The following is a 15549-nucleotide window of genomic DNA, read 5'->3' as shown; positions in this document are numbered from 1 at the left end:
AGCAACCCAAAGCATATGTTAAGAGTCACCTCTTAATCAATTGGATGTTATTGCTTGACAATAACCTTTTTTGGTAAGTGTGGATACAGATGCCTTACCATTTAAATGGCTGAAAGTGTACCCCTGTCCATATCTACTTAGAAGCCAGTCCTGCTATGATCAATGATCAATGGAACTTATTGATGATCAAATATTAAGAGTGCAATCTATAAGGCTTCCACAGGATTGAATTCCACTGAGTTCTGTAGAATATCACCCCAGGGAACAATTGCAAATTTGCAAGATCTGATACACTGGGTGTCAACGCTGCTAATATTGAATATTCTTGCTTTGACAAAATATGCAGAACTGTCTGGTATTTTTAAGAGTTAATTCAGATGACAGAGAAAAGGGAGGAGATTAGTAAGGAAAGCCTGGGAAAAGGAACGGAAGGGAATCTTTGCCCTCCAGATTAATTGGAAGATGTGAATCAAGATGACCCCAAAATAGGGGAGGGGAAATGCTTGGAATGTTATGTGCAAAGGGAAGGGAAATTCAGATCTTGGCATCCATCATGCCGTGCTGACACGCCTCTACACTAATAAAGGCTTTTTTAGGTTAAGCCATGCCTGAAAGTTCTTTGAAGTGTTTCATTAGTCAGACACATGACACTGGGACTGCAATTGATTCAGAATAACAGAATAACAGGGTTTGAAGGGACTTTAGAGGTCTTCTAGTCCAACCCCCTGCTCAGGCAGGAAACCCTATACCATTTCAGACAAATGGTTGTCCAATCTCTTCTTGAAAACTTCCAGTGTTGGAGCATCCACAACTACTGGAGGCAAGTCGTTCCACTGATTGTTTTAACCAGGGGTCTTCAAACTTGGCCCTTTTATGACTTGTGGACTTCAACTCCCAGAATTACTCAGCCAGCATGCCTGGCTGAGGAATTCTGGGAATTGAAGTCCACAAGTCATAAAAGGGCCAAGTTTGAAGACCCCTGGTTTTAACTGTCAGGAAATTTCTCCTTAGTTCTAGGTTGCTTCTCCCCTTGATCAGTTTCCATCCGTTGCTTCTTGTCCTGCCTTCAGGTGCTTTGGAGAATAGCTTGACTCCTTCACCAACTTATAAATCTTCACCAAAAGTCATTTAGCTTATTTTAAAGAAATCCTTTAATTCTTTTTCAGGATCGACTTAAAAGACCACGCAAGACAACTGCACATATTTTAAATACATTTCCTGTTTTAATAACATACAGTGTTTATTAAAGATTAAAAGAGTTTAATTCAAAACTCAGTACCAGTTGATAAGTAGACACTAACATGTTTTGTGGTGGTAACATCCAGCAAAAACAAAGGTCAGGTTATACACAGCATAAAGATGCCTTTTGCCGAAATTTACACCTGATGAAAGAATTGGTCCCCTTGACGTTTATCTCTGTATCTTTCTGGCTCTTCTCGCCATCAAATTCCAGCAAATCATATCAACTGGAAGCAACTGATTACTGCATTGTTTTTACTTTGTCATTTTTGCCACCATCAGCATTCGGAGTGGCAGAGTATCTTCCACCCAAGTGTTGGGAGAGTTGATCATTCTTTCCCATAGGTTGGCTTCATCTAATGTAGAATCCATCCAATCCACTGGAACGCCATAGCTTTTGCCTAATAAAGGGTTTAAATAAATGAAATTAACAGCAAATATCAATTAGTTATTTGCACGGTAATGCAGGATGTCCTCAACTTACAGCCATTTGTTTAGTGACTGTTTGAAGTTACAATGGCTCTGAGCAAAGTGACTTATAAACATTTTTCCACACTTCCGGGGGGGGGGGGAAGAGAAGAAAGGAAGGAAGGAAGGAAGAAAGAAAGAAGAAAATGAATGAAAAAGAGGGAAGGAGGAAGGAAGGAAGGAAGGAAGGAAGAAGAAAATGAATGAAAAAGAGGGAGGGAGGGAGAGGGAGGGAGGAAGGAAGGAAGAAAGAAAGGAAGGAAGGAAGGAAGGAAGGAAGGAAGAGAAAGAAGAAAATGAATGAAAAAGAGGGAGGGAAGGAGGGAGAGGAGGGAAGGAAGGAAGAAAGAAAATGAATGAAAAAGAGGGAGGGAGGGAGAGGAAGGAAGGAAGAAAGAAAGAAAGAAAAAAGAAAGAAAAAAAAGAAAGAAGAAAATGAATGAAAAAGAGGGAGGGAGGGAAGGAGGGAGAGGAAGGAAGGAAGGAAGGAAGAAAGAAAGAAAGAAGAAAATGAATGAAAAAGAGGGAGGGAGGGAGGGAGAGGAAGGAAGGAAGAAAGAAAGGAAGAAAGAAAGAAAGAAAGAAAGAAAAAAGAAAGAAGAAAGAAAGAAAGAAAGAAAGAAAGAAAGAAAGAAAGAAAGAAAGAAAGAAAGGAAAGTGATCGAAATTTGTACCTGTTCCAAGTCCTATTCTAAGTCCTCCCAGGAAATGGTTGGCAAGTTTATTATGATCCCAGACAGTAAGTTCCACGCATGCTTCTTTCAAGTCTTTCGGTCGGAAGCCATCGTAAACCATGGTGTGGTTGAAGATCGGATCTGTCGTCTTCGAAACGGCTCTGGTTTTCTGACGGCTCTTTCGACTTGTATCCGGAAGAACGGTACTTTGGAGAACAGGGGCAAAAGAAAGGATAACAAACACACTTTAGATCAGGTATCCAACCTAAGCAACTTTAAGACCTCTGGACTTCAACTCTCAGAATTCCTCCGCCAGCCATGCTTGAAGTTGCCAAGGTTGGACACCCATGATTTAGATGTATACTTTACAACAATACTACACGAGACAGGTAAAACTTAATAAAAAAGTTATTATTAACATAATAGTTATGTTATTATTAAAACATCCTGACGTTCTTTGCGATTCCATGGCGATTTTTCAACTGTTCTACTACAGTATGACATGACTGAAAGACTATGTTGGACAACTTTGAGTGGAGAATTTCCAACCACACCCAATGAGTTGTGTTCCAAAACGCAGTTGTCACACTGGTACCTCTTGGGCACATTCACTATACTTAAAAAGGTGACAGTAAAGGTATCCTCTGTCCAGTCCTGTCCTACTCTAGAGGGCAGTGCTCATCTCCACTTCCTAGCTGAGGAAACCAGCGTTGTCTGAAGAATGCTGTGACCTTCCCACCGAAGTGGTACTTATTTATCAAGAACTGTGGTGACATAGTGGTTTGAATGCAGTACTGCAGGCTACTTCTGCTGACTGCCGACTGCCAGCAGTTCGATTCTCACCGGCTCATGGTGGACTCAGTTTTCCATAATTCCAAGGTCAGTAAAATGAGGACCCAGATTGTTGGGGAAAATATGCTGACTTTGTAAACCGCTTAGACCAGTGGTGGCAAACCTATGGCACGGGTGCCAGAGGCGGCACGCAGAGCCCTCTCTGTGGGCACGCACGCCGTCGCCCCAGTCCTAGGCCTTCAGCTGGGTTTTATAAAACCTTTTCGCTTTAGGCCTCCGCCGCCGGGTACAAAAAAAAAAGGTTCAATCAGTCAATTTCAACTTCTCGCGGGAAAAAAAAAATCTTGCAAAGTTGGAATTGATTGATTGAACTTTTTAGTCCCACCCAGTCTGCCGTTACCACCACAGCCACACCCACCCAATGGGCCCCACCCAATGGGCCACACCCACCCAGCACCCGACGATGCATAAGTGGGTTTTGGGTTGCAGTTTGGGCACTCGGTCTCTAAAAGGTTTGCCATCACTGGCTTAGACAGAGGGCTGTAAATCACTGTGAAGCGGTAGATAAGTCTAAGTGTTATTTCTATTGCTACTCACAGTTGTGTGCTTTCAAACTGCTAGGTGGAGTTGGAGCAAGGAACGGGAGCTCACCCTGTCACACAGCGCTCTGATCATAAACCTGGGCCGCCAGCTGACAACTTTAACCACTAAGCCTCTTTGCTCAGCGATGTACTTACCACTTCACGAAAGAATTGAGTTTTGGGCCTCTGAGGACAGGCAGGTCATTGCACTGTTTCACCCAAATGTGAACTTCGCCGGTAGCTGAAGTCTTTTTGCCTTTAAAACAGAGACATATATAACAGATGATTAACAGAGGGCTTTAAATATTAATTTTACTTTTGGGGGGACCTGTTGATTGCTTTTATATATATATAGCAGAAGAGAACAGAATAGCAGGATTGGAAGGGACCTTTGAGGTCTTCTAGTCCAACCCCTTGCTCGAGTAGGAAACCCTAAACCTATTCAGACAAATGGTTGCTCAGCCAGCAACAAGCCTTAAAGTTGTCAAGTTTGCCCTTGCACTACAGGCAGTCCTCGACTTACAAGCCCACAATTTCTGTGGTTAAGCGGACATTTGTTAAGTGAGCTTTGCCCCATTTTACAACCCTCCTTGCCACAGTTGTTAGGTGAATCACCGCAGTTGTGAAATTAGTAAACTGGTTGTTAAGTGAATTTGGCTTCCTCATTGACTTTGCTTATCAGAAAGTCGCAAAAGGGGATCACACATAGTCCCAGGACGCTGTGACTATCATAAATATGAGTCCGTTGTCAACTGCCTGAATTTTGATCACGTGACCATGGGGATGCTGCAAGGGTCGTAAGTGTGAAAAACAGTCATAAGTTGCTTTTTTCAATGCTGTTATAACTTTGAATAGTCACTAAATGAACTATTGCAAGTCGAGGACTACCTATACAAGCAAATAAATATATACAGTGTACAGTATGTGTGTGTGTGTGTGTGTGTATGTCTGTATGTATATGCATGTATGTGTATGTATATATGTATACACACACACACAAATACATACATACACATACATAAAACTGGAATACTTACCTCCAACAGGCTGTGGGACATACTGGAGAGCTATCTTTATCTCCCCTCTGTTTTCAAGATCTAATCCTTTTAAGGGCGTCTTCACCATTTGGAAAAACAAATGAAGAAATAAAGCAAAAACAGTCAATGCTTACGAAAAGCCTAATGCACACTCACTCTCTGTACTTCTGTAACTCTTTTCATCAAACAGAATGCCAGAATGAGTACAATCAATCTCTGAAACCCTCACGATGAACTACATAATGTGACCGGCCTTAAGTCAAGGACTGATGTGTACATATCTTAATTTCCAAAACAAAAACTCTCGCAAAGCCAATATATACTGGATTTGTTTTAAGTTTTAATGGCAACAGAAGCACAGAAGCTTTGTACTTCAGGACATAAGTCATGATTTAGGTGAGGGTGAAGGTTCGTTCTCCGAGCTTGCGGGTTGGTTTCTGAACGTTTCGTTACCAGGCCAGGTAATGTCTTCAGTGGAGTTGAGGGGATGTCAGTGTCCGTGCTCTTCTGTTTATGAGGGCTTCAGGGGTGGGGGTGTCAAGTGAGGGTCTTGTGATGGGTCAGGTGTGTGTCATCAGTGAGAGGCTTGTGATGGGTCTTGTGATGGGGAGGTCACATCAGGTGAGGGTCCCATCAGGTCAGGATCCTGTGATTGGTCTTGTGACATGACCATCACAAGACCTATTGAAAACTAAAACTTGTTGTTAGTTGCGAAGTCGTGTCCAACCCATCGCGACCCCATGGACAACGTTCCTCTAGGCCTTCCTGTCCTCTACCATCTTCTGGAGTCCATTTAAGCTCACGCCTACTGCTTCAGTGACTCCATCCAGCCACCTCATTCTCTGTCATCCCCTTCTTCTATTGCCCTCAATCTTTCCCAGCATTAGGCTCTTCTCCAGTGAGTCCTTCCTTCTCATTAGGTGGCCAAAGTACTTGAGTTTCAACTTCAGGTTGAAAACTGACACTGACATCCCCTAAACTCCGCTGAAGATGTTAGCTAGCCTGGTAACGCAACATTCGGAAAACAAACCCACAAGCTCGGAGAACAAATCTTCACCCTCATCCTACACCCAAGCTACAGATATTCACCACTATGGCAAACATTTTTTATATTCCTTGTAATATTTGGGAAGATATGTCGGGTACGGGCAAGGTGACCCGAACAACATTTTAGCTCGGAGAACACACTTAGGAAATCAAAACTTACCCTTGGTTTCAATGGATACCAGATCATTTGTTTGTTCTGATTGTCACTCCAGTCCCAGTTGGCCAAATCCAGCTCCACTTCGCCCAGGAAACTATTGCGCCCAAAAGTATCGTGATGCCAAACGGAGACATTCAAGCTTTGACTCTCCAAAACGGCTTTGTCTATTTTATACTGCAGATAAAGAAACAGACATGAAACATAGTTAAGATGAAGTCTCCTTTCTGTAGAGCCTCTGATTTGTAGACACGACCCTGCATTTTTCATGGTGACATTAGCACCCCTGCCATCAACAGTCAGAGGTCGGATGCTTTGGGGAGCTCATGAGCAAAATAGGGCAGAGTTAGAAATGACCGCTTTGGTCCCCACAGTACAAAAAAGATGTTGATGCTCTAGAAAGAGTACAGAGAAGAACAGCAAAGATGATTAGGAGACTGGAGGCTAAAGCATATGATGAACAGTGGCAGGAACTGGATATGTCTAGTCCAGAGGTAGGCAACCTTGCCTCTTTTATGACTCGTGGACTTCAACTCCCAGAATTCCTGAGCCAGCCATGCTGAGGGGAAAGGGAGAGTTTCCAAGCTGAGCCATGCTGGCTCAGGAATTCTGAAGTCCACGAGTCATAAAAGAGCCAAGGTTGCCTACCCCTGGTCTAGTCTAACGAAAAGAAGGACTGGGGTGACATGGTAGCAGTGTTCCAGTATTTGTAAGATTACAGAGAAGAGTAGTCAATCTCGAAGCACCTGAAGGCACGACAAGAAGCAATGGATGGAAACTAATCGAGAACCAACCTAAAATTAAGGAGAAATTTCCTGGCAGTTAGAATAATTAATCAGTGGAACAACTTGCCTCCAGAAGTTGTGGGTGCTCCAACACTGGAAGTTTTTAACAAGAGACTGGACTGCCTTTTGTCTGAAATGGTATTGGGTCTCCTACTTGAGGAGGGGTTTGGATAAGAAGACCTCCAAGGTTCTTTCCAACTCTATCGTTCTGTAATTCTGTAATTTGGTTTCTGCGTTCCTCACTTTATTGTTTTGGAATACATTTTTTTATAAATATTTGATTAATTTCAAGTTTTACAATCATAAGTACTTAATAAACAATGTGGTGTCTGGGTTCCTTTGTCATTCAGTGGTACATATTAACTTTCACTCAAAATAGCCAATACTACACCATCCAGTATTTCACTGGTCCTCTCTTCTTCCAATAATAATCATTTTTCCACACTAAGCAAATACAATTCTTACTGCTATTAATACCTATATAATTACCGTAAATATAAGCATCTTCATCACATGTTTCTAATGTTATACATAGTGTCAATAATGTCAGTTTGTAATATCTTAAATGTATTTGCAATCAAAATTTCCTTATTCAATCCATATCCTGTTTTTTCTCTTTTTTTCAATTTCAATTTCCCATCAATATTCAAAGTAACTTTATCAATTATCATTTTTCTCATCATTAATTACATTTGGGTAACTAAAAGCTTCCCTTATACTGACCCTCTTAGCATTTTCATATTTCCCATCTTATAGAAAATTATGTTATCCTAGTTACAAATCACATCTTCTAATTCATAAAGGTCCTTTTATTTCTAACAGTTGTCTATTCTTTTAATCATATTCAAACATCCATTAGATGGTATAATACCTCATCTAATTAGTCAGAACCTCTATTTTCTTCAGTCTTACTCTAGCTTTCTTCCTTTGCCAAATAACTTTGCAACTCAACGTGTTTAGATCACCAAGTATTTCTTCCTCTGTTTCGGTATATATTGTTTGGAATAAAAAAGGCAATTTAATTAAAGTGTTTTTGTAAAAACACTTTATTTATATTCGTTAAACAGCCTCCATTTTCTTTCTCCTTCAGTTTCTCTTTTAGTTTCTTGTTCCCCAGTTTTTAGCATTTCTCCTAACAACTTTATCATTCATTCTATCAATTCTTCTTCCTTGTTCTCAAATATATTCTGAAGTCTTGAAAAGTAAAATGTCTTTCCCATTTCCGGTGTTATATCTGGGTCTTCCAAATTTTTATTTATGTGTACCTGTCTGTTGGTTTCTTCTTTCGAATCCTCCATCTTTGTATCAGTTTCCTCTATTTTTTCTTCTGGTTTCTGAGTTGCTATTTCATTCTTTACGGTCATTTTCTGAATGTTTTTTGCTTGTAAGTTTAAGATGGAAAGTTGCTCATTTATGTTATTTAAATTATTTTTAGTCTCCTCATAATTTAAAACAATTGTCTCTTGAATTGATTTCAACATGGAAAGAATTTCTTTCTGAAGTCCATTTACATTTTCTTATTGATTATGCATGTTTCTTCCAAAGAGAAATAGTCTAGAAGCAACTTTCTCAATGTTTCTTAATATTTCTTGATAATTCTTGAAACTAAAAGTCAGTCAATATTTGTAATCGAGGCTGGCCAATTCAGAATGGTTTATTGTCTCATTCATACAGATAAAACAGCCCAAGGATTTCCCCCCCTTTTCCCAGCTGCAGTCTACAAAAGTGAAAGTTTCCAGGAACAACAAAGAGCCTTATTTATGTACGGGCTTTGTGCCAAATTTTCTTTAAGCATAATAAATTGTAATGCCAAAGGTTCACCACTAGATGTCCTTAACATCCACCTTCCAGCTTTTAAGTCCAAACTTATTTCACCAACTTTCCAAATTTGTCAAAGCTATGTCTCCAAATTAATCTTGTAGTTTTCTCTAATTTCCCCCCAAGGAAAGTTATTTGCCACTTTTCTTTTCCTGAGAGAACGGGGTGGAAATTCCCCTTCTCTCTATCATCTGGGGGCATTCTTTGCTTTGGGAATTCTTTTTTCCAGGAAGAAGTTTTAAAGTTATAAAGAAAGGATTATGTTCTCACCCAGTTCCATCCGTGTTGTTCAGAAGGTGCTAATTAGTGCTTATCTTGGGTTGTCAGTGGCTTCTGGCTGGCCATATGAATGCGGCCAGTCTTTCTCCTCCTGATTTGGAGGGCTTTCTTGGATCAAACGGAAGGGCCACCCCCCCCTCCTTGATCAATGAGGATCCCCTCCTTCTTCGTCGCCTCTCCGGGGCAACTTTAGACCGTTTTTAGGGTGCCCAGCAGAGCAAAATCAGACGTGGAGAACGGAGCCCTGTTTTCCTGCGCCCTTAATGCCATGATGTCTAACCCAGAGGTTTTGGAATACATTCCTTTTAGTTATTATAACTGGCTACTCCTGGCAGACCTACTCTTCATCTTCAAATCAGCTTCATTCAATGATTCCAATAATTCTAACCCATGAATAATGTTATGGTTCTCTATCATTTCAAACTCTGGGTGTCCTCTCTATAAATAAAATTGCCCCAAATCTGAAGATATTGCTAAATCTTGCAAGAGTTTTTTTAAAAAATATTCCCAAGAACTCATGTGACCCACATTTCACAATATTGCATGCAATATTTCAATTTTCTGATGAAAGCTGCTGAAACCTCACAGGATTTCAGCTGTTCCTACCCCTGGGATGCCTATTCATCATGGTTTTAATTTTATTGTTGATCCAGAATTCTGCCAGTTTTGATTAATTGTATTTACTACTCTGTTGCTGTGTTGTGATTTTAATTAAGCACCTCCATTAGTCCTTGGGAAACACAGCAGGGTAAAAACAAAGGAAATAAAAATAAATAAATTTAAATTAAAACTCAAGAGTGTTTGCAAATACTGTCCTTGTGGTTGATGGATACTATGTTTTGACTGATTATAGGTCATCACAGTTGGTGCTGATTCTGATAAACTCCACAGATGTTCTACCTGACAAGCGTGTTACTGACTCAACTTACAATCATAACTAAGCCCTCAACTTACAATCATAACTAAGCCCCAAATTTCCGTTCTTAAGCGAGATGGTCGTTAAGTGAATTCCCCCCCCCCTTTTACAACCTTTTCTGCCACAATCACTGCAGTGGTTAAATTAATAACACAGTTGTAAAGTGAATCTGGTTTCCCCCTTGATCTTTCTCATCAGACGGTCACAAACGGTGATCACACGATCCTGGGACACCACAGCTGTCATATCAGCCAACTACCAAGTGTCTAAAATTTGATCATATGGCTGTGGGGAATGCTGCAATGGTCGTTAAGTGTGAAAATCGGCCATAAGTCACTTTTTTCAGTGCTGTTATAACTTTGGTCCATCAATGAACTGTTGTTAAGCCGAAGGCTAACCGTATATTACACTGGTTCTTAGGTACGATTCTTCTAAAGTTGAAAAAAACTGTCTCCAAGGAGAATGGAGTTGTGATCAACTGCTTGCCTCAGCTACTCAGCTTCCTGTACTTTGGGCAGTTTTATTTACTTATATTTTATTTATATAGTGTAGAGGCCATCTGTCTCCACACGATGCTGGGTGATTTAAAAGCAGGAAGCAATAAAGTGAGGAACATAATATGGGCACTTGGAAGAGAAAACCATATGCAGCAATGAAGGAAAAACTGGCAGGGGTTCACTGGCCACCCTACCCCAAAACCTGTCAGAATAGCCAGTGTCTGTCTGTCTGTCCATCCATCCACCCACCTGTCCCTCCATCCACCTGTCCGTCCATTCATCCATTCTACCTACCTACCTACCTACCTATCATCTGTCTATCTATCCATCTATCCGTCTATCCGTCTGTCCGTCTGTCCATCTATCCATCTATCTATCACATTTATATAACCCCCCCATCTTTCAGCCAAACAGAAGTGTAGAGCTATTTCATCAAGAACAATAAAGGAGAATATTTGTAGCTCAGGGTTGAAATGAGGGGTTCTTGCTGCTGAAAACAACTTTGCTTGGTTGCTTTCTTGCAGACGTTTCATCACCCAAATTAGGTAACATCTTCAGTGCTACCGTGTTTCCCCGAAAGTAAGGCCTACACCAACAATAAGCTCTAGCTCAGTGTTTCTCAACCTTGACAATTTTAAGGCATGTGGACTTCAACTCCCAGAATTCTACAGCCAGCAATGCTGGCTATGGAATTCTGGGAGTTGAAGTCCACATGCCATAAAATTGTCAAGGTTGAGAAACACTGCTCTAGCTTGATTTTGGGGGGTGGGCCTAATATAAGCCCTACCCTAAAAATAAGCCTTAGTTTTGGGGCGAGGAACACACCTAAAAATCAAGCTGGGATAGGGGTGTGGAGCTGCCCCACCCCACCCGCCCCGCACCCACTTACCTTGCAGCCAGGCCTCTCCTCACCGGCCCACTTCTTCTTCTGAGGCCTCTTCTGCAGCCAGGCCTGCATTTCTGTCACAGGGCTTTCCAGAAGGCCCATGCAGCCAAGAACCGAGCTATAGATTCAGTCCATAGCTCGGTTCTACAAGACCTCAGCAGCCAAGCATCAAGCTATAGATTGAATCCATAGCTCGGTACTCGGCTGCTTAGGCCTTCTGGAAAGGCCTGACTGCAAAATCTAGGCCCAAATGCAGCTGCAGAACTTCGGCCCCAGAAGAAGTGGACCCGATGGGTGGGGCTGTCGGTGCCGGAGATGAGGTAAGGCCTACCCCAAAAATAAGACCTGGTGCCTCTTTTGGAGGCAAAAAATAAATAAGATCCAGTCTTATTTTCGGGGAAACATGGTAGTTAGGAATGGGGTTTGCTCTCAGTATATATTCTAGTGGCTTGGCCTGGGGTGGTCTTAGTTCTTTGGTTGGACGGTTTACTGTTGGCTTGTTTGGTAGTTCTTTGATTGGTATATTGTTTACTTGATTGTTGGTCTGATGTTAATCTTGGCGTTAATCTACACTCATCTGGGTGAACCCCTCATCAGAAACAAGGAGACAGATGCAAGTTACCCGTAATATCTCATTGTAGACTGGATTCAGTGTCTTCTTCTTCACAGAGGTCTTTCTTTTGCCCAGTTTATTTTTTTCTGGTAGCAGGTAACTCTTCACATAACTAAAAAGGTTTCATGGCCAAATAAGAGAAGACAGAGTCAGAATACGATTTCCAGTGAAGCCAACCTAAAAATCTTTGGTAGATTATGTTTAAGTTTCTCTTTAAATGGGAAAAAAAAAAGAAATCTATGTTTTCTTTACAAGCTTCTTCTAATAACTGAAAACTGAAATATTTGTTACTAATATTTTTTCCTCGACAAATTCCTAGTTGGGTTTGCACATTTACTGACTTTTAGAAACTGACGGCAGAAAAAGACCCAATGATCCATCGAGTCTGTCCTTTGAGTTTTGTTTGTTTGTTTTTATTTTCTTTTTAATTTATTTATTTATTAATTGTAATTATTATTCATTTATTTTATTAGCAGGAGACTCTGCCTTAGCCCTGAAAGCCAGCTGGGTGACTTTGGGCCAATTGCCAGGAGACTGAGTTTTAGTCTTGCCTTAGGCATGAAAAACTGGTTGGGGGACTTTGGGCCAATCGCTAGGAGACTGTGAATTCTAGTCCCACCTTAGGCATGAAAGCTGGCTGGGTGAACTTGGTCTAATTACCAGGAGACTGTGAGTTCTAGTCCCACTTTAGGCACGAAAGCCAGCTGGGTAATTTTTAGCCATTTACTTTCTCTTAGTCCTCATAGGGTCGTTGTGGAGAAAATGGGAGGAGGAAGGTGTGCTGGATATGTTCGCCACCTTGAGTTATTCATAAAAGTAATAAGGGTGAGGTACAGATAAATAAATAAATAAATAAATAAATAAATAAATAAATAATGAAAGTAATACAGCACAGTTCTTTCTCTTTTAAGAAATGGATGTTTCAGGTTCTCTCCCCTAGTTCCACTTACGGATCTGATCGTTGCCTTTTCACGTCTGCAATTGCCAAATCCTTTCCCTGGGCAATAAAAATATGGAACTCCTTCAACTGTTCCACATAGTCAACGGCAAACTGGAGATTCCCCTTCACGTCCACGTTGCCAAAATCTCCACTATACACGCTCATCACACTGGTGCTCACCTGCAGAGGTCCGAAAGGAAGAAAATAAATGCTTTTCCAGAGGGTGAGTTCCCAGGTGCTTCAGCAAAGGCACTGAAGCTCAAGAGAAAAATCCATTTTTGAACACGATAGAAAAGTAGGGAAGAACAACTGAGAAACCCTTTACAGCTATTATTCAAAGGGAGATATAATCCACATTCATATAATGCATGCTATTTTTTTAGTAAGCAAAAGTCATTAAGAGAACTCATGCAAAGAATAAATTTATACAGTGGACCCAGCAGAAAATATTCATCTGCTCCTCTCTTTAAATTCTACTACAATGGTACTTTGGTACTCAACTGCTTTAAAACTCATTGAATTTGGTATTCAACACATTTTGACGTGAAAATTTTGTCCTGGTACTCATCATTTGTTTTATGCACAAGCTAGAATTTATTTGACAATCCTCAGCTCTCTTATTCTCCAAACAAGGCAGTGACCAAGGTAATATAAGACCCCTTTTACAGATATTTGAGGTCAGTTCAATCTGTCCTGCAAATTCAAGGTTGAGAAGAGGATATAAAATTCTGGCTTCAAAATGCCAGTGCATTACTTTATTACCATGCCTCCGGGTGAACTTCATCAAGATTTGCTAGGAAAAGTATTCTATATCAATACAGAATTCAAAAACTTTTACACATCTTCATGGTGCGACAGCTACCAGAGACGTTAATATTAATTCACAAATTCAGACATTCTGAACACAGATTCCCATTTTGGTTTTCTGGCCGGTCACAGCAAATCAGAATGAATTCCCCTGTGGCTTTGGCCACTGTCTTCAATAAACCATACAAGAATTGAAATTAGTTATGGTTTGTTTCACAGTTCCTAGGAACATTTCTGCCAACAAGCACTCTGAAGGCCCTAATGAAAGGACTTTCAAGAAATAAAATTGAAAAACTGACTCTGATGAGAAAGGACAAGATTTTGAAAAGGAACAAAAAAGAGATACTCTCTAACCAAGCTGAGGTTCTGGACATAAAATCTTGGACATTGCCATACAGTTTTCTTCGCAACATTACAGAAGTAGCTTTTGCTGCTCCTGAAAATTAACTTTCCTTAATTTTCCAACTCGAAAAAAGTTGGCCAGGCACTATCCCAAGATGAGATGTTTTCAAACCCAAAGATGTACAGGTAGTCCTCGACGTACGACTGCAACGGAGGCCCAAATTTTTGTGGCTAAGCAAGACATGCGTGGAATGAATTTTGCCCCGTTTTAAGATCGTTCTTGCCATAGTTGTTAAGTGCATCACTGCAGTTGGTAAGCTAGGAACGCGGTTAAGTCAATCTGGCTTTCTCATTGACTTTGCTTGTCAGAAGGTTACAAAAGCCGATCACATGACGCTAGGACACTGCAACCGTCATAAACATGAGTCGGATGCCCACGATCTGAATTTTGATCCTGGGGATGCTGCAACGATTGTATGAAAAACGGTGATAAGTCACTTCAAATGGTCACTAAACAAACCGTTGCAAGCCGAGGACTACCTGTAATAACTAATTAAGATCATTTGTAAAGGTACCAAACATTACTCTGGAAGAAGTCAAGAGGCGAGAGAAGAATATTAGCAAAAGCAGCAAGATTAACCAGAGCTTTGGTTTACATACAGAAGACAGGGATGCCAAGCCAGAAGAGCCGCTAAGATTGGTTAACGAACTCGGGCTCTTTGTGATTCTCCCATGTAGGTAACTGCTCTCTGATGCTGTATCTGTCTCTCTGTCATCGCTCTACAAGACATCGCACAAAGGGAGAGAGAGAAAAGTCTGCACAGATGTTTGAAAAGTGGCAACAAGGACTACAAACAGCCTCTGCCAAGATTCTCGACTCTGGGATCTAGCTATCGCAGGTTAAGGTGGCGTGCGTAATTGGCATGCAACAATTTAAGCAGCACTTAATGAAAACAACAGGAAGGAATTGGGTAGTGCAGTGAGGGCAAACCTTTTAGAGACCGAGTGCCCAAAAACCGCTCTGGCCCATCCCCGCTCCACCACCCCCCGGGCTGCCCGCCCTGCCCCCATCTCCGCCCCGCCCACCCGCAGGGCCACCCACCGCCTCCACGACCCACCGCAGATTGCCCAGGCGGCTCTGCAGCACCATGGCGGCTATGTCCTCCGCCTGCGCCCCGCAGCAGCATCTGCGCGTGACGGGGTGCGAGGGCGGAGTCTTGTCCCTGCTGCCCGGCTGCCATGTGCTTGGATGTGCTGCTCTGCGTGGGCCGCATCCGGGGGCAACTCTCCTCTGGGGGGGCTGCTGGTGAGGAGGAGGCTGCGGGGGGAGGCGGGGCTGGGGCAACGACATGCCCACAGAGAGAGCTCTGAGTGCTGCCTCTGGCACATGTGCCATAGGTTCGCCACCACAACATCCCCTCTTCAAACAGACTTGGATCGATTTTAAAGGAAAGGAGATCAGCCACCCTATTTCACTAGCTAGTGGCATAGATATAAGACAAGGATGTTGACTCGGAATTAGGGGACAGCATAGGAAGTATCACTTGTGAATATGTGCAGATGGCCCCGCTGTCTTTGGCCATTTGGATGCATGGGTCATGAAAGTCATGGATGCAGGGTCATGAAAGGACAGCAAGGAAAACACCCAATGTCCTAACCCACCCAGGAACGTAC

General features: G+C 41.8%; 1 protein-coding gene across 1 annotated transcript in view; it reads right to left on the bottom strand.

The window, feature by feature from the left end:
- Nucleotides 1–1208: 1208 nt before the first annotated feature.
- The window catches only part of LOC107293602, a 50165-nt gene continuing 35824 nt past the window's right edge, over nt 1209–15549 (bottom strand). Inside the window, exons 11-18 of the mRNA XM_029285430.1 lie at nt 14536–14655; nt 12737–12906; nt 11796–11898; nt 5999–6169; nt 4792–4870; nt 3911–4010; nt 2382–2587; nt 1209–1640 (exon numbers count right to left, since the gene is read on the bottom strand). Of these exons, the coding sequence (XP_029141263.1) occupies nt 1495–1640; nt 2382–2587; nt 3911–4010; nt 4792–4870; nt 5999–6169; nt 11796–11898; nt 12737–12906; nt 14536–14655 (1095 nt within the window). The 3' untranslated portion in view covers nt 1209–1494. The remainder of the gene's footprint in view (nt 1641–2381; nt 2588–3910; nt 4011–4791; nt 4871–5998; nt 6170–11795; nt 11899–12736; nt 12907–14535; nt 14656–15549) is intronic.

This window comes from Protobothrops mucrosquamatus, unplaced genomic scaffold (genome assembly GCF_001527695.2).
Source record: "Protobothrops mucrosquamatus isolate PMUCROS unplaced genomic scaffold, P.Mucros_1.0 scaffold1669, whole genome shotgun sequence".
NCBI lineage: Eukaryota > Metazoa > Chordata > Lepidosauria > Squamata > Viperidae > Protobothrops > Protobothrops mucrosquamatus.
Note: the sequence above shows the minus strand (reverse complement) of the source record. Positions and strands in the feature narration are given on the sequence as shown.